Here is a 25,983-nt window from a genome sequence, read left to right as displayed (position 1 = left end):
AAAAAAAAAAAGCCCAATCAGCTGGATTAGGAAGATGTAGAAAAAAAAAAAGTAGTGTATTTGAAACAGAGGACTTGGGAATCAAAGTTTAATGTCAAGTACTTACATTATGATCAAAAAAATTTACTGCTAGGTGCTTACATTATATACACCCTCTAATGACCTTATCCTAATTTGATTATATTGCAGAGACAACCATTTCCAAAAATGTCATATTCACAAGTTTGGTGTGGGCTTAGGATTTCAATATGAAGGGAGTGGCTCAATTCACTTACTGTTGATGAGAAACCACATAAACTATGTTCTAAGGTCAGAACAGAATTAAACGAAAAAGAAGTCAATAACAGAAAAATAGGTGGAAAATTTCAATATATTTGGAGATTAAACACACACTTCTAGTCAATGCAGTCATGTACTGCATATACATTTCAGTTAACAACAGACTGCATATATGTATAATAGTAGTCCCTGTCGAGAGCCCAGGTGTGTAGTAGACTATGCCTTCTAGGTTTGTTAAGTATACTTTGTCTTTGGCATAATGATGAAATTGTCTAACAATACATTTCTTAGAACAAATCCCTATTGTTAAGCAATACATGACTATTCATGGGTCAATTAAGAAGTCTCCAGAGAAATTATAAAACATTTTTGAGGACCCTCCCAGGGTTCTCCCAAAGTCCTGATTTTAGCCGCTAGAAAGGTGAGATAATAATTTTCTTTTTCTTAAACCAACCACTTTATAGTTCTTTGTTAAAGCATTACTTCTAGGAAACTAAAACAATTTCTGTTCATTTAAATTTATTAATGTTCATTGTATGACTCAGAATGTGACCTCTCTTGGTGAATGCTCCTTCTGACTTTGAGATGAATGTGTATTCTGTTTTTGTTGGATGGAGTATTCTCTAAATGTCAATTACTTCAATTTGATTGATAGTGCTGCTCAGGGCAATTATTTCTTTACTGATTTTCTGCCTACTTGAACTATCAATTACTGAAAAAGGGGCAAAGAAGTCCCCAAATACTTTATTGGATTTATCTATATCTCTTTGCAGGCCTATTAGTTTTGCCTTATGTGCTTCAAGGTCCAGCTTTTAGATGCATACTCATTAAGGATTGTTATGTTTCCTCTGTGTCCCTGATCATTTTCCTTGTTCTGACCTTTGATTGAAATTAAACTAGCTATTCTAACTTTTTTAGTTATTAGCAATAGTTTCTCTTTCTCTGTCCCTTGATTTTTTCACTTTAATCAGTTTTAATGTCTTCACAATTTGATGGATATATTTCATATACCTACCATTGTTCGCCATAGTGGCTGTGCAATTTTATATTGCTACCCACATAGTACAAGGGTTTGAATTTCTCCACAGCTTCATAACACTTGCTATTATCCATCTTTTTTATTATAGTAATCCTAATGGATTTGAATTAGCATCTCATTGTGGTTTTGATTTGCATTTCCCTGAAAACCAGTTGATTTTTTAGTTGTATGTTGTTTCACTTTTTAAGTTTTATTAGCTATGTGTATATTCTAGACAGAAATCTCTTATGAAATATAAAGATCTGCAAAATTTTCTTCTGTGTGGTCTGTTTTTCACTTTATGAAATCTTATGAAACAAAAAAATTTCAATTTTTATTGTACCACTTATTGACTTTTCTTTTGTTGCTCGTATTTTTTTTTTTTTTGCTATCCTAAGAAATCAATCGTTACCTAACGCTAAGTGATGAAGACTTACATCTATGTCTTCAAAGGACTTTTAAGTTTTACCTCTCTGGATTAGGTCTTTGATTTGTTTTGAATTATATGTATATGATATAAGATAAGGGTGTTATGGGGAAAAGATCAGGGAGAAGTTCTCACCCAAGTAGGATTTGGTGTTTTTTTATAACCTGTTTTTCCAGGCTATTCCTGACCCAGGGACTTCATCCTTGGTGGTGTAATTGGTTGGAACATCAGATTTTCAGCCAGCTTCTACCTTTAGGTGGTGTCTGGGTTCTGTTTGCCCTGTTTCCACATTACCTGGAATTCTGTTAACTCTAGGTCTTGTAGACCCATGGCCTGGCTTCCATGGTGATATTATTGCATTTGCTTCCTTATCTACTCAATGTCTCCCAGCATTGTCTGCTAAGCAAAATGCAGTGACTGCATTTTAGTTTTATCAAACGTACCCCAACAAAGGGTACACTCTTTTACATGAGGGAATCTAGTTATCCAAGTATTATTTGTTGAAATGACTATTTTCTCATTAAATGGTCTTGGCACCTTTGCTGAAGATCAGTTGATCTTAAATGTAATTTACTTATGAGCCCTCAATTTTATCAAAACAGTTTGAAATTTTTGACTACTTTGTGTGTTCCAGGCACAATCCTAAGCACACATTCACTTATTGCTTGTATTAACTTCATGAGAAGGGCATTACTCTCACTTCTGTTTCACAGATGTAGTAGTTTAGACATATAATGATTTGCCCAAGACCACAGAGCTCTAACAGTAAGGTCACATAGGCCCTGCCCTTCCGCAGGCTGACTTGAGAGGTTAAGCCCTTGACCATGTTGTAAAGAAATGTAAGACATCAGAACTTAGAATCTTGCTGAATATAGTACATTCTAAACAAAACGGTGGGGTGGGATGGATCACTACATTTGGAAAAGCACAACAGAGTTGGGCTTGACTAGCTTCCTTCCTGATGAGTATTAGAAATAAAACTGACTTCCTTGGTTGAAATCCCCCCAAACCTCATTTTAATCATCTTTAAGCCGATGCACAGCATTGACTTCTTGGGTTGCTCTGGTACTGCAGTCATGAATCTCATTAGCGCTTACAGCTGAGACGCGAAGCTCAGCTGTGCCTCTTCCCAGCGGAAACCTTAAACCATCCTCGGCCCTGAATGCAGAAGTGGGTCCAGTTACCGCTGAAGATTGGAGAGCACCTGAGATGTAGTAAACTCTCGCGGGAAGATGCGTCGTTGCCATAGTAACGGCGTTGCCATTACAAAAGATGGCGGGGAGAAACCTTGGACTCAAGGTTAGTTCCTCGCCAGGTTCTGTTTGGCTACCAGGTTACGGTGAAGCTGAACTTAATGTCTGAATGTAAGTCTCTTTTACAGAGACGGAGCGTTTCAGGGACTGCGCCCCAGCCACGCGTTCAGCAGCCTGGTACGCGTCGACTGGACCTCCTCGCCAGGGAGGAAGAATATAAGTAAGAAAGTCGGCAGTTCAGCCGTTTCTTTTTCTTTCATCTCCATAAGGCTGCTTATAAGTGCTTTTCCTGGCGACCTGACTCTTGTACCCTCACTATCCTGTCTTCCCCTCTCCCCTTTTTCCTTTCACTTGAGTTCGCCTGCGTCCTCCGCGGGGCGAAATTTAGTCTTAGTAAATATGTTTGCGAGATGCCACTGGTAGCTACAAGTTTTGGGATAAAAGAAATACCACGAATAGTTCAAGTAATTTCTTAGTTTAAGTAATTTCACGTTCCTAGAGTTTGAGTATGTACATTTCATACAGCCTTGGTTTCTAAATTTTCTTGGTGCATTTGGAATTAGCGTTCTTACCCATATTTGGTTAGTTGGGAGGAGGCTTTCCTGATATGCTCTCGTGTAATTACACCTATTAATGACAACACACACGTACTTTCATTCTTGAAGCATTTCATTCTTTATTCCCCAGTTTTCACACGCCAGAGTAATCTTTGCAATTTGATCAAGTCACTGCTTTGCTTAATATTTTGCTGTGTTTTCCTGTTGCTTTTCAAAAATTTGCAAGTCCTGGCCTCTGCCTCTTGTTTGAACTTATATCTTCACCTTTTTGCCTCTCAGCGATAGCCTCAATAAACTTTTAGTTCCTAGTCACACAAGTTAATCCTGTAATGACAAAGTGGCCTTCCTTGGCATGCTAAGTAGGTTCCATCGTTACTCTTTTGTCGTAATTTTTCTTTGGAATTAATATACTTTGTTACAACACAACGTACTCACTTGTTAGCTTAAGTATTATCTGTTTCTTCCAAAGAACAGTGAGTTCTACAAGGTTGGAGACCCGGTCTTTTATTTGCCATTGTATTTACTCCCCACAAAACTATATTTTAATAACCCTTTTTAAAGTACCTAATTGAAATATTGCAAAACATCCTGGCAGTTCCTCAAATGCAGAGTTAGCTTATGGCATGTATTTAAAATTAAAAAACAGTTGAAGTTAAAATTGACGTGTGCTGCTTTTAGAACTAGACACATGCCAGCTTGCAGTAGTATGTAGGACCATAATCATCCTCCATTTGATGAAATAGGCCCACTCTTCCAGTTTGAGAGTGCATTTAAGAAAACAGTTTGCTGTCCATACAGTTCTGAGTCAGCTGTATTCAATAAAAAGCAATTGTTTTCATTACTGTCACCAGATAACACTACTGCATTGATTTATTTAGTTAATTTCTTCTAGGATATATTTTTCACCTGGGTCTGCTGTATGGTGAAGAACATGGTCTTGCTGAAAAGTTAGACAGCTACAGGAACTTCTCTATTTAGCAGAAGTTGTTTTGTGGCATATTGCTCAGTTGTTATTCTGTTTTCTGTACTTTTGAGTGTCCAAATCGGTTAGTATGAAGCTGGTTGCTCACCATGCAGAGTTTCTTATAGGCAAAAATGAGTTTATTTTGCCACATATGTTGGTGTTAAGCATATTGGAATATCTTTTCAATCATCAAAACATAATATTTCTCTGTATCCTCAGTCCAGAATCTTTTATAATCAGTACCTGTCAAATAATTAAAGGGCTATGGTGATGGCACATGGGTGAAGTGGTTGTGGGAAGTCCATGGGGATTACAACTGAGATGAAAAAATGTACAAAATGAAGAATGTAAACAAATATATAAAACAAAAAAATTAGAAGAAATATAATCATTAAGAGGACAGACTAAGGAATATGCTGATCACTCCATTCAATAGATTTTTTTAAAGCTTTATTCCTGTCTCATAAAACCAGAGAACTAAATAATAAAGGTTATGTGATATCTGTTTTAATTGCCTTGATAATTGGTAGGAAAAACCTTTTGCCAGTTCCTGCCCATAAATGCCAATCATATTGCATTTATAGAGTAATTTGCAGAAAACTGATGTCTTTAAGCTATTGAATCTTCCTTTCCACTAATATGGTACATGTCCATTTGTGCTGTCAGAAATTTTACATAGTTGTCACGTATATTTTTCTTGCTATAATGAAATGACTTTTTTCCTCCTACATTTTCTAATTGATTATTGGCTAGATGAATAGACACATTATTGATTTGTGTGTGTTGATCCTACACTTTTATATATATCCAAGTGGTCAACTAATAGAGCTCTTTTTCATTCCATATAGAGGCTCATGGTTTTTGATTATGATAGATAAATCAGATGCATATTTTAATAGTTTTGTCCCCGTATATTTTCTCATGAACTTTTAAAAATTTATTTGAAATCTGGTTAGTACTAGTAGAATATAGAATAGAAAAAGTGATGATGATTGTCTTTATCTTGGTTATTATTTTATGGAGTCTACTTTTTTTTTTAAAGATTTATTTATTTATTCGTACAGAACTGGGGTACAGGCCAGAGATGCGGAGGGTGAGAGGCTTCACCAGAGACAGCGGGGAGCAGAACAGGCAGATGGACGAAGTACACTGCTGAGGGGAGCAGCGAGCGGGTCAGGAGAGGTCTGCCACGCCATATGGATCTCCTCCGGGGCAGGCGGGGATCGAACTCATGCAGAAGTGGCTTTAGCTTTTTAGTGCAGTGCCTTAACCCGCTGCACCACCAGGGAGGGCCCTATGGAGTCTACTTTTAATGATTAATCATTACATTTGAGGTTTGCTGTAGAGTTTTGATAGATTCCTTTTATCAGGTTTAAGGATGCTATTTCCCTTTAATTCCTATTTTGTATGAGGTTAAATCTTATCAAAACTCCCCCTCCAATTAGGTGATAAAATGTTCTTAATATTCTAATAAGTGCAGACTCACATCTTGTTTTCCTTTAAAGACCACTGGATTTGATTCTTTGTGTGTCTTTAACAAAAGATCTTAAACTTTTGCTAGTTCTTTTCCTTATAACAACAGTATTATCCTAACTAACCACTCAAAATAAACTGAATACATTCCCTTTTTATGTTACTCTGTTCTTGGAAGCTTTTTGTAATCAGGGAAGCTTTTTGTAATCAGGGATCATTTTTCCTTTGATTAACATGGTGAAACTGAGTCTGAGTCTGGTGTGGCTTTTTGTGAGAGAACTACTCTGTTCAATTTCTTTAATGATGATTACTTCCAGGATACATTTTAGTTAGCTGATAGTTTTTCTAGTTCTTTTGTTTATTGCAGCACTATTTATAATAGCCATGTTATAGAAACATCCTAAGTGCCCAAGGGATAGGTGTATAGATTAAAATGTGGGACTTTTATACACAATGAGATACTACTCAACTATAGAGGAAAAAAAGTGTTTTGGGGGGGACCTCTTGCCATTTCTGGAGAGGATAAAGCTAAGTGAAGTTAGTCAGAAGGAGAAACAGATACTAGATTGTGTCACTTATAAGTGGAATATAGAGAAACAACACAAAGGATCAGACAAAAACCAAACCAATAATAAGCACTGGGAATCTGACAGTGGAATTGAGAAAGTTCTCTCTAGTTACAGCTTATCTGTAGTTCAGGAGGGCCTATTTTGATATATATTTCTTTTGTAATTTTGCTTTAGTTTGATTTTCATAGTATTATTTAGGAATTTTGCTTTTAGTTGTCAAGTATGCTTCATTTTTATTTTCATATTTTTCTTGAGCAGTGATCAAAGAGTATCTGTAGTATTGATTTTTAAAATGCACTAAAATGATTTGTGATTAGGTTATTGTTCAATTTTTGTAAATATCCTTTGTGCCCTATGATAGAAATATATACTCTTTGGTGATTAATATGTTAGACTAAGCTAGTTAATTGTTACCTGAGTCTTAATTTTGCAGCCTTTCTGAAAATTTTGTTACATTGCATTTCAGAGGCAGCTTAGTGAACATGAAATTGTCGATGATCAGTTTTTTCCCCCCTACAGTCCAGTAAAGTACCATTTCATTTCATATTCATTGGACTCTAGAGATGCTAGTGAGCCATCTATTAGCTTTTTAGATTATCATACTGTAAGGACTTATTCTCTGTTCTTGACATAGTTGTTTTGATAATTTTGATGTGTACTGGTATGGATTTGATTTTCTTTTTTAAATTCTGTTTGAGACTCATCTCTTCAATTTTAGAAAGGTCTTAGAATTATCTCCTCATATTTTGGCATTACCTCATCCTTCCTAGTATTTCCTTCTTTACTTTAGGTTTTAGGTAGATATGCATGTGTTTTTGTCATACTTTTTTTTTTTGGCATTTTTAACTTTTTTCTTTATACCTCTTCATAGGTGATTTCTGCACATATATATCTTCTAATTGATTTCTCCAATTCATTCTATTCAATTTATCCATTGACTTTGAGCTTTTAATTTCAGTGACTGTTTTCATTTTTGTAATTTGTAATTTCTATTTGTTTCTTTAACATATTCAGTATTCTTTGGTAATAATGTGTGATTCTTGCCTAATGTTTTTTATTTTTGCTTCCCCCCCCACCCTCCCTAAAATCCCAAAGTTATTTAAAGTCTTTTTTAGGTTGCTTTATTATCTCCACAGTTTATGGTACAGATTTTGTTGTCTCTGCTAACTTTCCATAATGAGGACTTGTTTATAAATTGTTATCTTTGTGGTCTTCCTTAGTGGGATTTGCTTTTTGAGAGATTTCCATGTGTTCTAGAGGAGTAAATGCCCATTAAGGTTGTGTTTTTGCATTCAACTTCATTAGTTTATCAGTTTTCACTACTTCCTGGCAACTTTCTATATTAAAGTTTCATGCAGGGTCTGTGTACCATCTGGGTGAGGTGAACTAGGTCAGCTGTCCTATGTGCTCTAATTACTCACAAGAGAACCTTTTCTACCCGGCTCTAGTTTGATTTCATTTCAGCTAAGGTTGTGGGTGGTGTTTATGCAGTCTGTTTCACAGGTGCAGTCTGTTTCACAGGTGCATCAGTTTCTAATTGGTAAGCTGTTTTGGCTCCTGTTCTGTTTACTGCTCTCATTTTGAGTTGCTGTTTTATTTTTAGTGACATTGTATTTCCCTTGCCTGAGCTTGAGTTTAGTAATATTTCTTTCATTCCAGTTTATGTAACATTTCCATGGGTTTGGAGGATAATGGCCTTGTGAGTCATCCCAGTCTACTATATTACAAGAGGCTTGTATATAGGTTTTCATGATTCTTGTTTTTTAAAAAATGTGAAAAATCAGGTAGTAGCATTTTAAATGCACCTTTGTCTTATGAGATATTTTAATTTTTATTAACTCATCCTAAGATATAAAAATATTTCAGAAAACATAGGCTGTTTTAAGAAGGGATATGATGCTGTTATCTTTTTTTTTTTTTCTGGAAGTGGGAGTCTTCACTTCTGAAGTATATCCATGAAAAACAAGATAATCTCAATTTTAAAATCACTCAAAATACTCTTGAGTATTTTGATATCTTCAAAAAGCCTAAATCATCTAGAAATGTGAGCTATATATAGAATAAAAAACATATATGCTTTTGAAGATGTTTATTAGTCTTGGCCTTTGAAAGAAAAAATGGCTTTAACAATAGGAATAGTTTAGTGCATTGTTTATTGCAAATCATTAGAATACTTGTAAGTTAGCAATTTAAATCACTAGATTAAAGATTTTATAGAAATAAGCATATTTCTATATTACTAGGAGAAGACTTAAAAATTGTATATCCCTTATGAAAACTAGGAGGTAATGTTGAAATAAAAATGCGTTATGCAGTAGGATGATCAGTTTTTTCTTTGAAACCATTTTTTTCAGTACTGCCATTCTTGCAGGATTTTCTTTTTTTTAGCATTTTTATTACTATTATTAAACAGACTGCATGAAAACTGATGGGCAAGACTGAAAATGTATGAATTACATATAATACCAAACATTAAGAAAATAAGTGTTACTATTTTTGTAAATAAGTCTCAGAGGTTAAGATACGTGATCAAAATTATAAGTAAAATATACAACCATATTTCAAATTAAAACAGGTTTGTCAGTTACCAGAAGTCACTGCCCATTAGTATGGGTAATGTTGATTCTTTTTTTTCTTTCTTTTTTTAATATACTTTCATTGATATAGTATGATAGTGTAACCATTAACACTGGCTTTTTTTTTGTTTGTTTGTTTGTTTATACTGTTTGTATTTTAGAAGTATGTTACCCCGTCTTAGAGTGCTCCAACCACCAAAGTACCCACAGTCTACCACCATAGTCTATTGTGTTCCCTTCCCTCTTTTCCCTTCCTTGAATGTCTCAGTTCTGCAGCCTGCTTTCAGGGGATAGTTTCTAAGTTTGCTTTATCTGACCTTTTGTTTGGTTTCTCTATATTCCACCTATAAATAACACCATCTGGTATTAGCCTTTCTCCTTCTAACTTATTTCACTTAGCATAATCCCTTCCAGCTCCATCCATGTTGTTGCAAGTGGCATGTTTATCATTTTTTGATCACTGAGTAGTACTCCATTGTAAATATATACTTGAGCTACTGGTCTACTTTGAGGCACTTAGGTTATTCCCATATTGTTGCTGTTGTAAATGGTGCTACAATGAGCATGGCATTGCAAGTTGCCCTTCAAATTCATGTATTTGTGTTCTGTGGGTAGATACTTAGAGTGGAATTGCTGGATCATGTGGTCAATTAAATTTTAATCTTTTAACAAAGGTCCATGTTGCTTTCCATTGGAACTGAACCTGTCAACATTCTTAGCAACATTGTAAAAGTGTTCCTTTTTTTCTCTTCATCCTCACGAGTATTTTTTGGCTTTGGTCTTTTTTGATATGGGTCATTGTCATAGGAGTGAAATGATATGTCACTGCAGTTTTCATCTGCATTTCTCTGGTAGGTGATGAACATTTTTTCTTATGTTTATTGGCCATCTATATGTCTTCTTTTGATAAGTGCCTATTTAGTTTTTCTATCCTTTTTTTGATTTGGTTGTTTTGTTGTTGTTGATCTTTGATATTAGCTCCTGGTTAGATGTAGGTGTGCACATACTTTTTTCACATTCAGTTGGGTAGCTTTTTATCTTATTTTTAATTTCTTTAGCTGTGCAGAAGCTTTTAATTTGATGTAGTCCCAGTTGTTTATGTTCTCTTTTGTTTTCCTTGCTGTTGGAGAAATATCTATGGAGGTATCACTGGAGGTTATGAAGTGTTTTGTCAATGTTCTTTTTTTCTATATGTTTTATAGTTTCAGATCTTACATCATTATCTTTTATCTATACTGAGCCGATGTATGTCTGGTGTGCAATATGGATCTAGCTTCATTCTTTTGCATGTGGCTGTTAAGTTTTCCCAGCATCATTTATCAAAGAGACTGTTCTTGCTCCAATGATGTTTCTGGTTCTGTTATTGTAGATTGTCCATACAGATGTGGATTTGTTTCGGGAGTCTTAAGTTCTGTTTCACTGATCTGTTGATATATTTCTAACCTTAATGATTGTTAAGGGGAAGGATGTCCTAAAGGAACTCTCAGAGTTTTGTGGATTCCACCCCCTACTCCAGTTTTCTGGACTCTACCCTCTACTCCAGCGAATGGAAACTACAACTCCCAGCAGTACCAAGGAGAGAACTATGAGGACCCAATGGTGGAACTAAGCAGGCATTCTGGGACTTTGGGGGGTAAATAGGGAGCCATTTTGTCCAAAGGTCTCTCTCACTCAGGAAACAGTTCTTGGGACCACATGACTGGGGGCTATCAGTTAGTTTGTTACCAGAGCTCCAAGTCAGCTGAGCCGGTAAGATATTCTAGTTACCTTGTGTATCTCTCTTTCCCTGGCTTGTTCCTTTTCCTTTCCCTTTTTGTAAATAAACCCATTATTGACCCTTTCGTGTGTGCCTGCACGGGTGAAGACCCACAGACAGGCAGCCCAGTTCACACTGAGGTGCCCTGGAAAAGTTCTGTTGTTGTAGATTGCCCATACAGATGTGGATTTGTTTCTAGAGTCTTAAGTTCTGTCTCATTAATCTGTTGATATATTTCTAACCTTAATGGAATCAAGTAGTACCCCTAATCTTTGCTACATTCCAGATACAGAGTGGAGAATTTTTTGAAAAGGAATGACAGGGGAAGGTCAACATAATCACCTTTATTTCTGATGAAGCTGTTATCGAAGTATGTAACTGAGATTTGTACCAGATTAGGTGTGCTCACTAAACCACAGATTTACACCCCTTGTTGCAGCAATATTCAGGCAATTTAGGCCTTTTCTCACCTTATCCACTGATGATCAGAGAGTTGATCCCAAGAAGATAAAGAGTGGAACTGCTCTGAACCCTTACTGATTATTCTACCCAAATAAGTCATTTCACCTGAAGTAAAGGCTAAAGAGAGACCAAGAGTAACACTGCGTAAGGGTCTGCCACAAACAACGTGTCATGGAAATTGACATACTGTCCTAATGTTGATTAATTTTAGAATAAAAAAAGTCACATCAGTGTTCTGGCATTTGTTGCTTAATACATTTGCTAAAGTATCAATTGAAATTTAATTTTTTTTAGAATCTACATATATTCTAATTAAAGCATTTTCACTTTTAGGCGTGTAAATGCAGAATTGGAGGCAAAAACAGCTGATTTGGTTCGACAAGCTGAAGAAGTAATTGTAAGTAAATGTACAATTTGTAAGTAATACCGTGTAAGTGCTAGCTTTTTAATATATTTGTATAGTCATTTATTATTTTCTTACATCATTGTTCATTTTTGTACATTAATTGGGTTCCCCCCTCAGATGTAGCCCCTATAGTTTTCTCTCTACTATATCACCAGTGAGCCATTACCATATTTCCTTGTGTTCATCCCTCCCTGTTTTGATCCCCTTCCTCTCTTGTTGTCTGCCTCAGATCTATGGTCAGCTTGCTAGTTTTGCCATTTTTTTTGACCTTGTGTTTGGTTTCTCTATATTCCATATATATGAGACCATCTGATGTTTATCACTTCCCTTCAGACGTATTTTGGCTAGCATAATCCCTTCCGGCTTCATCCATGTTGCCACAAATAGGATGAGTTTGTCTTTGTTGATTGCTGAGTAATATTCCACCGTGTAATATACCACTTTTTTTTTTTTAATCCATTCATCTATTTTGGGACATTTGGGTTGCTTCCATATCTTGGCCATTGTAAATAGTACTATAGTAAGTCTAGTAGTGTGGAATTCTTTTCAAATTAGTGTTTTTGTGTCCTTTGAGTAGATTCCTATGAGTGGAATCGCTGGATCATGTGGTAAGAGCCATTTTTAGTGTTGTGAGGAACCTCCACATAACTTTCTATAGTGGCTGATCAATTTGCATTCCCAGTAGCAGTATAAGAAGGTTCCTTTATCTCTGCATCCTCCCAGCATTTGTTTCAGGTTTCTTAATGTGGACCATTCTCACTAGTGTGAAGTGGAATCTCATTGTGGTTTCGATTTGCATTTTCCTGGTCACTAATTTTGGCCATTTGCATTTCTTCTTTGGAGAAGTGTCTTTTTAGTTCTGCCCATTTGTTTTTTTAAAAATTAGGTTGTCTTTGTTGAGTTGTGTAAGCTCTCTGTAGATCTTTAATATCAGTCCCTTATATGTTATATGGTGTATAGATACTTTCTCCCATTCAGCATGATGTCACTTCACTTTGATTGCTATCTCTTTTGTTGTACAAAAGCTTTTTTAGTTTGATATAATCCTGGCTATTTATCTTCTCCTTTGTTTTTCTTGATTGTGGAGAAGAATACTCAGATGTTTCTGAGGTTTATGTTATGGAGTATTTTATCTATGTTCTACATACTTTATGGTGTCAGGTCTCATATTTAATTCCTTTACCAATTTTGAATTGATTTTTGTGTCTAGTGTGAGGTTGTTGTCTAGTTTCATTCTAGTTGTATCCACTTTTCCCAACACCATTTATTAAAGAGACTTTTCTTGTTATAGTGTATATTCTGTGCTAATTTGTTGTAGATTGATTTACTATATACGTGTGGTTTAATTTTGGACTTTCAATCCAATTCCATTGATATGTGTTTGTTTTTGTTCCAATACCATGCTGTTTTTAATATAATAGCTTTGTAGTATTGTTTGAAGTCTGGGAATGTAATACTTTTGCTCTTCCTCCTTTTAGTTATGAGAGTTTTTGCTGTTTGTGTGTGTGAGTGGTTCCATATGAAGTTCAACAATATTTACTCCATTTCTTTGAAGAGTGCCATTGAGATTTTTATTGGAATTGCACAGAATCCATAAATTGCTTTTGGTAGGATGGCCATTTTGATAATGTTAATTCTTCTGATCGATAAGCAGGGAATATCTTTCCATTTCTTTGTGTCTTATATTTCTCTTAACCTTGTTTTGTAGTTTTCCTTGTATAGGTTTTTCACCTCCTTTATTAGGTTTATTCCCAGGTATTTTGGTTTGGGGGGGGTGTTTACATTGTAAATGGGATTGTTTCCTTAATTTCTTCTTGAGACTGTTAGCACATAGGAAGGCTACTGATATTTGTATAATGAATTTGTAATCTACTACTTTGCTCTAAACTGGTTTTTGTTTGTTTGTTTGTTTGTTTAAGGTTTATTCATGTTGGGCTTTCCCTGGTGGTGCAACAGGTTAAAGCACCACATTAGGAAGATCTCCGAAACCACCGCAGCATGAGTTTGATCCCTGGTCAGGGAGCTGACCCACATGGCGTGGCACACCTCTTCTGACCCGCCAGCTTCTACTCACAGCAGTGTACTTTGTCTGTTTACCTGTTCTGCTCCTCACTCTCTCTCTGGTGAGTCCTCTCACCCACCACACCTCTGGCCTGTACCCTAGTTCTGTAAGCATAGATAAATTTTTTGTAAAAAGATTTATTCATGCATACAAGAACTGGGGCACAGGCCAGAAGTGCATGGGATAAAAGGATTCATCAGACAAAGAGTGGGGGGCAGAACAGGTGGTTCTACTGAAATACACTGCTGAGGGGAGCAGTAAGTGAGGCAGGAGGGGTCTGCTGTGCCATGAGGGCCACCTTTCTGGCCAGGGATCGAACTGCTACTACAGTGGTTGCAGAAAGCTTTATAGTGCTGTGCTTTAATCCGTTGCACCACCAGGGAAGGCCTCTAAACTGGTTTGTTGTTTTAATTAGTTTTTCTGTGAGTTCCTTTTTTTTTTTTTTAAGCATTTTCTCTATGTATTAAATCATGTGTATATAATGCTAACTTTACTTCTTTTTCCCTATTTGTATTCCTTTTATGTTTTTCTCTTGCCTAACAGCCTTAGCAAAGACTGTCAGTATTATATTGAAAAGCAGTGATGAGAGTGGATATCCTAATCTTTTTGCAGATCTTAATGGGAAGGTTTTCAGTTATTCATCATTAAGAATGTTAGCTGTGGGTTTTCCATGTATGGCTTTTATTATGTAAGATATGTCCCTTTTATCCTGAAATTTTTGAGGGCCTTAATCATAAATGGATGTTGGACTTTATCAAATACTCTTTAGGGGGATGCAGTGTCCTGTAGTCCGTGTCAGGACCTGTCAGGTCCATGTAGTCCAGGCCTTCATTTAGAACTATTGTGTCCTTGTTATTTATTGATATGATAATAATTGCTTTTATTTTTTTAATGATGTGGAGAATTACATTAATTGATTTCTGGATATTAAACCATCATTATGACCCTGGAATGAATCCCACTTGTTTGTGATATATATTTTGATGCATTTGTTAGCTTTGGTTTACTAAGTCTTTATTGAGGATTTTAGCATTCTTGTTCATTAGGAGATAATCTTTAGTTTTTTTTTTTCCTGCTGTCTTTGTGTATGACAGTGTTTATTCTTTCTTGATATTTCTGAAAGTTTTTGTAGAATAGGCATCTTTGAATGTTTGGTAGAACTTGTTAAATCATCTTGTCCTAGACTTTTTTTGGGGGGCAGTGGGGGTGGAGGGTTTTGTTACTGTTTCAATTTTACTGCTTGTGATTGGTTTTTTAAAGTTTTCTATTTCTTTGTTCAGCTTGTATTATTGTATACTTCCTAAGGATTTGTCCATAACATCTAGATTGTTAAACTTGTTTAAATACAAATGCCCCCAGTAATCTCTAATTATCCACTAGATTTCTTCTGTGACTTTGTGATTTCTTCTCCTTCACCTACTTCCTAGGGTTTTCTCCCTTGTGAGCCTTTATAAAGGCTTACCTATTACATATTTTTGAAAATCCAGCTTTTGGTTTCATTGACTTTGGATTTTTTTTTCTATTTGATTTATTTCTGCTTCAATTTTTACAATTTCATTTGTGACTTTTTTTAATTCTTTTTCTAGTTTCTTAAGTTGAAAAGTTTGGATATTTCTTTGGGTTATTTCTTGTTTCTTGATATAGGCCTGCATTGCTTTATATTTTCCTCTTCTTACTGAGTTCCATATGTTCTGGAAAATTGTATCTTTATTGTCATTTGTCTCAAGATATTTATTGAGAAATTATATTAACTTCTATTTCAGTGTGCTTTTAGTAGCATGTTGTCAGTCTCCATGTAATGTGAAATCTCCTTGGTTTCTTTTCATATTTGAAAAGAAATATGTATGTCTTTGTGTTTATCTTGTGACATAATATATGGTCGATCCTGGAAAATGATACATATGCACTTGAGAACAATGTTTATTTGGTTTTGGGGGGCATGCAGTGTCATGTAGATGTCTTTTAGGTCCATGTGGTCCAGATCTTCACTTAGGATCACTGTGTCCTTGTTTAATTTTAGTCTTTTTGATCTGTCCCTTGGTGAGGATGGGATGCTGCAGTCTACCACATAAGTATACTCTTAATTATCTGTTTTCAGAGATGAGAGCAAGTGTCTAACATATTTTAGTATTCCCTCATTTGATGAGGTTTTTTTAATTGTTCCTTTGATCATTATATAATGTACTTCAGTGTCTAGTCAAATTTTTAGTTTAAAGTTTATTTGACCTGATAGAAGTATAGCTGCCTTTGCCTTTTTTTTTTTTTTTTTGGAGAGGGGTTAGGAGGGGAGACCTTTTGCTAGTCAGATTGTTTTTCGGGTCTTTATTTTCAATCTGTGTATTTTTTAGAGTGTAGGTGTGTTTCCTGGAGGCAGCAGAAGATTTGACTCTGTTTTTCCATCTAGCAAGCTACTTTTTTTTGTGTGTGTGAGTTTAGTTCATTAACATTTAGGGTGATTATTGATACAAGGACGTCTGTTATTGCCACTTTAGTGATCATTTGTGGTTGTATTCACTACCTTGTTCCATTCTTACTGTTCATTCCTGTTCATTGGTTTAGCTTTTAAGGCTTTTTATTATATTTCTTAGGGTGGGTGTTTAGTATAGTGACTTTCTGAAGATTTTACTTGAGAATGCCCTTACTTTTCCCACATAAAGGAAGGAGAGCTTTGCATAGAATATTCTTGGCTGGCATTTCTTTTTTTCTTGAAGTTTTTTTTATTTTTGTTTTGTTTTGTTTTAATGTTACTCCACTCTCTTCTTGCCTACAGTGTTTCTTCAGAGAATTCTGATATGGCTTAATCAGTATTTCTTTGTAGGTTATTTGTTTCTTTCCCCCTTGTCAGCTTCACTATTTCATCTTTGTCTTGGACTCTTGAAAGCTTATTATGGGTCTTGCTGTAGGTTTCCTTCATTATGGTAATTTGTTGTGCTTCTAGCTTCCTATATGTCTATTTTCATTTCCTTCAAGTTTGGTAAATTCTCTTCAATTATTTCCTTGAATAGTTTCTCAGTTCCCTGTGTCTCTGCGATTCCTATAACTCTTATTTTCCTTTCCTTGTCGTATCCTATAATTCTTGAAGCGTTATTTGATTCTTTTCCTCTTGTACCTCTCTTTTTCTTTTTTGGCTCATTTTATATATCTGTTTTCCACCATACTGATTTGTCCTTCCATTTTATCTTTTCTATTTTCATGGCATTTTCCAGAATTTTTTAGGTTCTCCATTAATTTTTAACATCCTGAAGTTCCTTTATTTTCTTAAGTAAAGATTCGGTCTTGTTCTTTTGTCTTTTGTTTCTCATAGCATTCTGTTCCTTTTCTGCGTATTTTAGTTTTTTAATTAAGGTGATTTTGAATTCCTTGTCAGTCAGGCAGAGAAATCCTTCCATGTTGGTATTGTTTGCTTCTGAAGGTTGATTGTCTTTCTGTGGTGTATGGTTCTCAGGAGGGCTTGCTTGACCATTTGTGTTTTATTTCCTCTCCATTGTTTGCTTTCATTATTTTTGTTTCAGATGAGGGCCATGTGACCACTGGTGCCTGCAGGCATGACTCTGGGTGCTCTTTCTGGGACATGTATAGATTTACCTGGTGGATGGGGGAGGTACTCCTCCAACTGCTCCCTAAGCTCCTGCTAGTTGGACCACTCCTGATGGTGTGTAAGATTTCTAGGCACCTTTATAGGGCGTGTAGGGGTCTGCATGCTGCCTGGGCTCCTCTCGCAGCTGTACAGAGTCAGGGTTGGAGGCTTTTGTGGACCATTGCTGCTAGTGGGTGGAACAGCTGGGCACATTTACTTGGGTGTGGATGGATCTGCCCACTGTCTGGTCTGCTGTGGCAGCTGGGCAGGGGAAGTAGAGGAGACTTCAGGGAACTCTTAAAGGTACTGGTAGGGCTCCTGCTGACCAAACCACTTGGAGTATCTGATGCAGGTCTGGCACCACAAGGCACAGACTGGGCCCAGTTACGAAGTATCCAAGGGTCCCCAAGGGTACAGCACCATAAGACAATGGCTGTGGCCTTGTCCGTTGATGTGCAATGCAACAGGCTAAATGGGATGTACTTGCTGTGGGTCCCCAAGGCAGGCCAGCAATATGACGCCTAGTCTGCTTAGAGATACGGGCCAGTAGAGTGGTGGCTGGTGCTTGGTCTTTCAAGATTGAGGCTCAAAGGAAAAAGAAAGAAAAAAGTTTGCAGCTCAGTGTTCTCTCTGCTCAAGAGTTGCTGGTGGCTTGTGTTGTAGCCTGTGTTGCTAGGTGGTCCCAGAGGGCTAGTGGGATTCACTTTGCATTGCAGCCTGGACTTAATCCTTTTAAATTACAACTCAGGGAATAAAGAAAACAAGACATTTGTGGCTCAGTATTCTGTGCATTCCAAAGGAGCAGGGTGGTAAGGTCTAGGTTGCTCTCCTGGGATTAAGCTGGGGGTTCTACAGTAAGGGGAAGCAGATACAGCTGAGTACTTGGGAAGATTAGACTCCTTTTTGATTCTTGGGTGTCCTAGTGTTGTTTGAAGCAAATTAGTTTTTTTTTTTTTTTAGTAGTTTATTTTTACATCATTTTGTGCATTTTCCCATCTCAGTTGCAATCCCTCCCCTTGGGCTTCCCATCACCAAATCACCCATGTACCATCACCATAGTCCAGTGCATTTCCCTCTCCCCACTGTTTTTGATCCCATTCTCCACTCCACCCCCACAAAATGTCTTTGGTATATAGCTGTTCATCATTATCATTATTTTCTCTCCTGGTCCATTATATTCCTACTATGAGAAAAACCATCCAGTATTTTTCCTTTTCTTTCTGGCTTCTTTCACTAAGCATGATCTTTTCTAGATCCATCCATGTTGCTGCAAAAGGCATGTGTTTATTTTTTTGGTTGCTGAGTAATATTCCATTGTGTATATGTACCACATCTTTTTAATCCAATTATCTACTTTTGGTCATTGAAGCAAATGAGTTTTGCCAAAAGCTTTTTTATAGTTGTTTTTAAGAGAAGAAATTGATCCCAGCCCTTCTCTCCTGTCACTTTGGGGGTGGAACCAAGTATTTGACTTCTTAATTTGATATATTTACAATAAGTGCCATAAGTACAAATTTTAATCTTAGTGAAGTATCGCAAAGTGAACATTGATATAGGTATATATATATATATGTGTGTGTTTCGATAAACCTACATTTTCTAAGTCATTGAGTAAGTGTTTTTCACTATGGTTATTAATGAATTTAATACATTAACCACAATTATTTAATAGTGTTTAAGATTACTGTTATTATAAGATTAATATTTGAGAGCAGCTATGAAGAATTATTAATGGTAATTCATTAAGGACAGAGATATGGCCTCTAGGCAAAAGTTAAAGGGTACACTATTACTCTGGTGGTAGTTTGTTAAACTTTTCAGTAGGATGTACTCAGATTCTTAGGGCTAGACCATAATCAGATAAATAATTAGGAAGAATCTAGTGAGTTAATATCTTTAGACTGTAGGCATTTTTTTGCTTCATTTTGAATACCAAATTGGGGATTCCTACTTTAAGGATCCCTCTTTATGCATCAATGTTCCCACTATTAATTGATAAGAAAAAGTAGCACTCCTTACAGGAATAGAGATGGCTTTCAAAAATTTTTTGTTCATACTCTTTCTTAATCACAATCATTTTTTCAAATCCACCCTCCTTGATCATGTAGTATGGAGTTGAGGGGGATAGGGAATAATAGATAATAATTTATTTTAGTTTTGAAATGAGAAATATATATAACATTGCATATAATTTATGTAGATAGCGATTATTGATTTGCTAAGTTGCACTTATAATTATTTATTCTGTCTTTTAGTCCTTGATAGTATCTGAAGAGGAAAACACTTGAACAAAGAAATCCAATGTTATAGTAGAATGAGGGATTCATTATGTATTCTGCTCAGAGTCTTCTAGCAAGGACCTTTTATTTTTTTCAAAGAAGAGTTCAGCAGAAAACTGGGATGAGTTGGGAAAAGTAAGAATAAGTACATCCTTACTCCCACAAAAACTAGTAGATAAAACTTTTGCCTCCTTGAATTTTCACTTTCACTTCTTGTTGTATCTTTGCCAGAAGTATTTACTCTTAGGTGCTTCATTTTCAGCATTTTTCTCATCTTGTCATTCAAGCTTTGCCTGATTTGAGAAAAGTTTTCCACCCATTAAGTAGATATGTTTTTCATTTCTTTTACGTCTGATTTGTTTTGCATGTTACCAAGTTGGGGAATTCTAATATAGTAGGGAAGCATGAATCAGATAAGATCATAAAAAGGCAATTACACAGTTAGATTTTTTCCTGAGACTTGACTTTCTTAACTGAGAATGAGTGAAAGATGGAACTACATTGTTATAGAGGTCTATTTTCATACCATAGGATGAATACAGTTAAATACATTCTAGTTTTTGCTTTTTTTTTTTTTTTCTGTGTGTGGCTTGTTTTTGTTTAACTAGAGAGCTCACCAAGAGGTACAGTCTAGGCCTTCTTCAACACAAGTTAAATCATGTGAAGATGATGATTACGGTTTAAGGTAAGTGACTTAAATTCTCAGACACCATTTTATATATACATATACTCACACACACACATATTTACATCATTGTTCATTTTTATACAGTGTTTGATTTCTCTCCTCAGGTGTTGTCCCTGTAAAATTCCCACCACCAAGGCATCCCAAGAATCATCACCATAAACTCTTGTGCTTATCCCTCCCCTCCTGAATATGTCCAATTTCAAACATCATCTTTTGATGATGTATATAGATGTTCTATTCTATAAAATCTCTTTGCATGTAGAGTTGGAAAACTAATTTGAAGAATAATATACAAAACACTAATTGGGGATTTATACAATACAAACCCAATATAAGCCTTTACCTTATTTTCAAGGTATTTCTTGATATAATATTATTGTCCTCACTTTAAAAAGCAAGAATATAGCTTGGAAACTCAAGCGCTTGTCCAAGGACTTGTAGCTGGTCTGGGATTTCACAGAGCTGATAAGATTTGTTTAAGCCTGTCTTTATAATAAACTATACCATCTTTCTTTTTAAATTGCAATGAATATCAGGCAAAACTAATGAATTTGTAAAACTAAAATATATTAGATATAGCTGAATAAAGCTCTAACATTAACAGAGGCTATTGTGATCACCATATCGTCAAGTCTCTTGCTATGAGCAAAAATCAAATTAACCCTTTCCTAACCTCAGAAGGCAGAAGTTGGTGTTGAATGTCCAGTTGATTCTTTGTCGCTGTGCTAGTGAAATTCCAGTGAGTGAAACTTCTCAGCCCAGTCTCTGGATGATTGTATGGTACATACGGAAAAATTACCCCTTCTGTGCCTCTTTTTTGCTACTTTGAGAATGCTTAACCACTGCGATTTAACAGCCCACCCTATCCTAACTATTAAAGCAATTGGTATTGAGTTAGGTGCTATATCACAAAAATTCTAACAGTATGTCTTTAGCTTAGCAGTTGGTGAAGTGATAACTAGCAAGGTACTTACATTGAAAGTTGGAAAGACAAAGGAATAGTGGTATGTAGCAGCAAATAATTTGGTAAAACTGTCACCTTTAGTAAATTGGTAGGAAGTAGATCTGGCGTCTAATAAATTTATGCTCAAAGGAAGAGATTAGAAAGCAATAGTATGTGATATTACTCTTGACTGTATCTGACACATACAATAAAGACAAGTTGGGAAAAAGGTAATGAGGTTTTATCATTAGACAGATACACGTTTTTTGGCCTATTCTGAATACCAAATTGGGTATTCTTGAGCATTCTTCCTTAAACATCAGCATTCCTATTATTGATTAAGATATAGTAGCATTCCTTGGAGGAATTAAGTGAGAAATAATTGGCTATTTTGCAAGCAGAAATGAAAGGAAATACAGATATTAGAGAACTAGAGATCCTTGTAATAGTGTTAATATTCACCTGCTTCTAATTTTGATGCAGTCCTAGTTATTTTTTGTTACTTGGGCTTTTAGAGTCATATCTAAGAATCCAGTGTTAAATCTAAGGTCATTGATATTTATCCCTGTTTTCATTTAAGGGAGATTTATAGTTTTAAGCTTTTACATTTAGGTCTTTGATAGTTTGAGTTAAATTGTGTGTATGGTATAACATAAGCATGAACATTCTTTTGTATGCAGTTACCCTATTGTCACGACACCATTTGTTGATGCAACCATTCTTTTACTATTAAATGGTTTTGGTACCCAAAAACCAGTTGGCCAGACTCTTGATGAACCTTTATAGAGTTAGTCTCAAATATTGTGAGATAAAATATAGAAAATAATTTTGAAGAGCAAAAGCCTACGAAAGAACAAGTTAAACACCAGATTTCAGGTGCAGTCTTCACAACTACTGACAAAATGTTTCAATGAAAAGGTTTTTCAGGGAAATAATTATATAAATAGCTAATGATCATAGTGAACCTTTCCAATTTGATAAAATGACTCATGGTGCAAAGATCTGACTAAAGATATATCCTTTCCACAGAAGCATGAAACTCAGAGTAAACTATTTTTAAATCAAAAGGGAGGGGCATGAGGGAGGAATGGGGAGAAAGAAGGTGGGAGGAAGGAAGAGAAGTGTTCAGGATAAAGAAATACAGTTCTAAAGTGTAATTTGGGGATGAACTATGGGTATGCTAACTGAAACTGACTGTACTCTGATAGGTAAGAAACTTAGTTTTTGAGAGTTACACTGCAAAGAAACTTTTAGAGTAATGTACTGAAACTTGAAATTATGCCTGTTAAAAATCTTAAAAAAAAAATCTGTGGCCCTCTCAGTTTTCTAAGAAGCAGCAGGCAGTGAAAGTTGCACAGATCTACTAGAGTATAGTGTTTTTAAACACATTATACTTAGGGCTTAGCCTTGGGGAAAAAAAAAATAAGTGCTACTTAGGGGACAGTTTATTTGACTCACACTTAATGTTGCAACACTGTTTTACCAAAAAATAATTCTTGCATATGATTCAGCAATTTTCTGTAGCTGTTTACTCAACAAATGTGAAGTATGTTCAGGCAGAAACCTGTATGTGAATGTTTATAACACCTTTATTCATGATTGCCAAAAAATTGGGAATAGCTCAAATATCCATCAAGAAGTGAATGGATAAGCAATTATAGTATATCCATGCAATGGAATACTACTTAAAAATAAAATATTGATATAGTATCTGAATGTTAAGTATAAGAAACAACACTTAACGAATGTATATATCATGCAGTTCCATTTATTTGACATTCTGTGAAGGTAAAATTATATGGACAGAAATCACATTAGTGGCCGTATGCAACTCAGAGGAGGGTAATAATTATAAAGGGCACCAGAAATTTTTTGGGATGATGGAAATATTCTCTATCTTTTTATAGCAGTATTTACATTACCATTTAAGGTTTTGAAATAATAGAAATCATACCAAAACCAAAATATTTTGCTATTTATAAATTATATTTTATAAATAATATAAACAATAATATATATAATCATAATATAAATAATATTATCACATTTTATAAATAATATAAATCTAGAAAAAAGAAATTTGACCACCACTAGCTTCTGGGTGTATGAAGTGGTGAGTAAACAGACCAGGTACACTTTTCCCAAGGAATTAATGCCTAGTGTGTTGCTTTTAATTTTAATTTGTAAATAAAACTCCAAAAAATGATTGTTGCCTTATTTGATAAATGCATCTCTAATATATATATATGCTACCAAATTACTTTTATTATATGTAACATTGTTGTATTTAAGTAAACGATGATTTTACAGCTTTACATAATCTAAATTGTAGAATTTAAATAAGATTAAGCTTAGCTTCTATCTAGTAAACTAAAATGTGGAAATGATGGTGGCAACAGCTAGTCTGTTGAAGCGAGAGACCAATTTCACAAGCATAAAAATAAATCTGTTTTTCTTCATTTAGTAAATTTTCTGTAGGTGTAAAGTGGTGACGACACTTTTTTTTTTTTACCTAGGTCAGGTGGTCTTTTTAAAATGGCTTTTATCATGTGAAAGATGGCATTAGGCTGTTAGCCCAGAATTGTTGATGAAAGATAATTCTGTCAAGAGATCATCTATTTTAGCTCAGAAAAGTGATAATTCACCTAAATGATTATAGTTAAGCAATATATGTTACAGGTTTCCAACATCCATGTTACTCTGCCAAGCAATATGGTAGGTAAAAGCCAGAACTTAGTTTCTTAATTATCTAGCATACTTACCCTGCAGTCTGCTCAAAGCAAGGTTTACTGCACAAAGCATTTCAGTCTTACTGCATACAAACCTTTTATGGAGACGTTTCAAAAAGATCAGACTACTATGTTTAAGTTCATTACTTTTGGGAATAATCTTACTCTGCTAATCCGGAGGGAGACAGATGACTAAATAAATGTGTTCTCACTGATATGTATGAGTATGTGGCAAGTCAAGGAGAAATGGAAAGTACAAAATATAAGGAAATGGCAAATTATTTGAAATGAAGAGGATACTTAAAATTTTGTTAAATTAGTGATATTTTCATTCATACATAAGAAAATCAACCTCTGAAATTTTAAGATACTTTAAAAGTCTTTTCTTCTTAGAAATATTTACAATTCTTAAGAGGTTGTATTTGAATATTATCTTTATTAAGAGTATGTTTATGTTTAATATTGGAAGAAACCCTTTGTATTACTAATTCAGTAGGTAGCATCTGATCTAATTTTGTTTTTATGTGCTCCACTATGGCTAGAATTTCTCAGGGAAGATGAAGTTTTCTTATTTTTTCATAGCAATAATCTCTGTTAATGTGGTAGGTTCTCATAAGTAATACCAGTGTTTGTTGGGGATGATCTAGACAGTGGATAGGGGGTAGACATAATTTTCCTGTAAAGGGCCAGCTACAGTCTTTTTTTGCAACCCTTGATTTTGCAGTTCTCCAGTGAAACAGCCATTTAATGAGTGCATATAAGAATGAATATGGTGAGTTCAGTCTGGGCAATATTTTTACTTAGTTTTAAACTTCAAAACCTGGACATAGAATGAATAATATTTGACATGTATTTATATTTATTCATTTAACAATGAATTTAACTGTTTCATTACCTGGTACTATGCAAAGCACTAAGTATAGAGTAGTAAATAAGACAGACATAATTCCTCCCCTCTTGGAGTTCACATTGTAATGGGAGAGACACTGACCAAGTATTTCAGTACATTGATAACATTGAGTGGGCTCATAACGAAAAGCCCTGCTGAGAATCATTTTGTAAAACAGAAAATCCTTCTGAGTAGGAGTTCCATTTGTTAAAATTTGTCCTCCATGTTCCTGAAAAACTATTAGTATTATATCTGTCCTCTTGAAGGTAATTAAAGCACTTATCATGTAAAATTAATTAGAATGTGCATAACTAAAATTATAACGAGGCCTACTTCATGCTTCCTAGTTGTATGTTTTCCTTTCAAATGTAATCACTGTTGGGTTTTATTGTCTTTCAGCCTAGTATATATTGCTAATGTACAATGTTTATTTTTGGTCTAGAAGTCTATTATCTGAAGAGACAGTTCAACTACATTCAGAAAGTAAGGTATGGAATCATACTTTGTGAATGCAACTGCATTCTATTGAAATTAGGTGATTTTTATATGCTTTTCTTAGACAAAACAGAAAAGGGGGTCTTACTTATAGAGAAAGAAAATAAACCTTAATATACAGAAGAAAAGTCTTCATGAAATGTTCATAAAAGAAATTGAGTCATGTTTTGTCTTGCTTCACTGAACAGTTTACATTGGAAAAAATTCTATATGAAATAGATGTATAACCAAAGGAATTTTTTAGTTTTCCCTAGAAAACCAAGGTATTAATTTTCCCTTTATGCTATGTGGAAGATCTAAGAAAATTACTCATCTACGAAGAACTTTTATTCATTAATTTTAAATATTTACAGTGTTGAGATCACTATTCCAGGTGCTGGGCATACCAGCATCTACAAGGTCCCCATCTGTGGAAATCAGGGCCAAGGGACGAGTATAAGTAAAAGTCCTGTCTGGGGAATTATTAGCGCCAAGTTAAGTACTGTGAGTCAGAGCATCTGGTTTAATTTCCTCCAGCAAGATGAATATTCTTAAGTCTATGGGACTCATTTTCTTTATCTTTGAATCTTAGTTCTAGTGAT

At 35.1% G+C, this 25,983-nt stretch overlaps 1 protein-coding gene across 1 annotated transcript in view; it reads left to right on the top strand.

Annotated features, from left to right (window-relative positions):
* Positions 1 to 2,993: 2,993 nt before the first annotated feature.
* TEX9 (testis expressed 9) overlaps positions 2,994 to 25,983 on the top strand; it is a 50,900-nt gene continuing 27,910 nt past the window's right edge. Inside the window, exons 1-5 of the mRNA XM_004687764.2 lie at positions 2,994 to 3,023; positions 3,106 to 3,197; positions 11,668 to 11,731; positions 20,267 to 20,343; positions 25,350 to 25,395. Coding sequence (XP_004687821.1) covers positions 2,997 to 3,023; positions 3,106 to 3,197; positions 11,668 to 11,731; positions 20,267 to 20,343; positions 25,350 to 25,395 — 306 coding nt within the window. The 5' untranslated portion in view covers positions 2,994 to 2,996. The remainder of the gene's footprint in view (positions 3,024 to 3,105; positions 3,198 to 11,667; positions 11,732 to 20,266; positions 20,344 to 25,349; positions 25,396 to 25,983) is intronic.

This window comes from Condylura cristata, unplaced genomic scaffold (genome assembly GCF_000260355.1).
Source record: "Condylura cristata isolate star-nosed mole 26May11 unplaced genomic scaffold, ConCri1.0 scaffold00023, whole genome shotgun sequence".
NCBI classification, from domain to species: domain Eukaryota; kingdom Metazoa; phylum Chordata; class Mammalia; order Eulipotyphla; family Talpidae; genus Condylura; species Condylura cristata.
The sequence above is the reverse complement of the archived record's forward strand: the minus strand, read 5'-3'. Positions and strand labels throughout refer to the sequence as shown.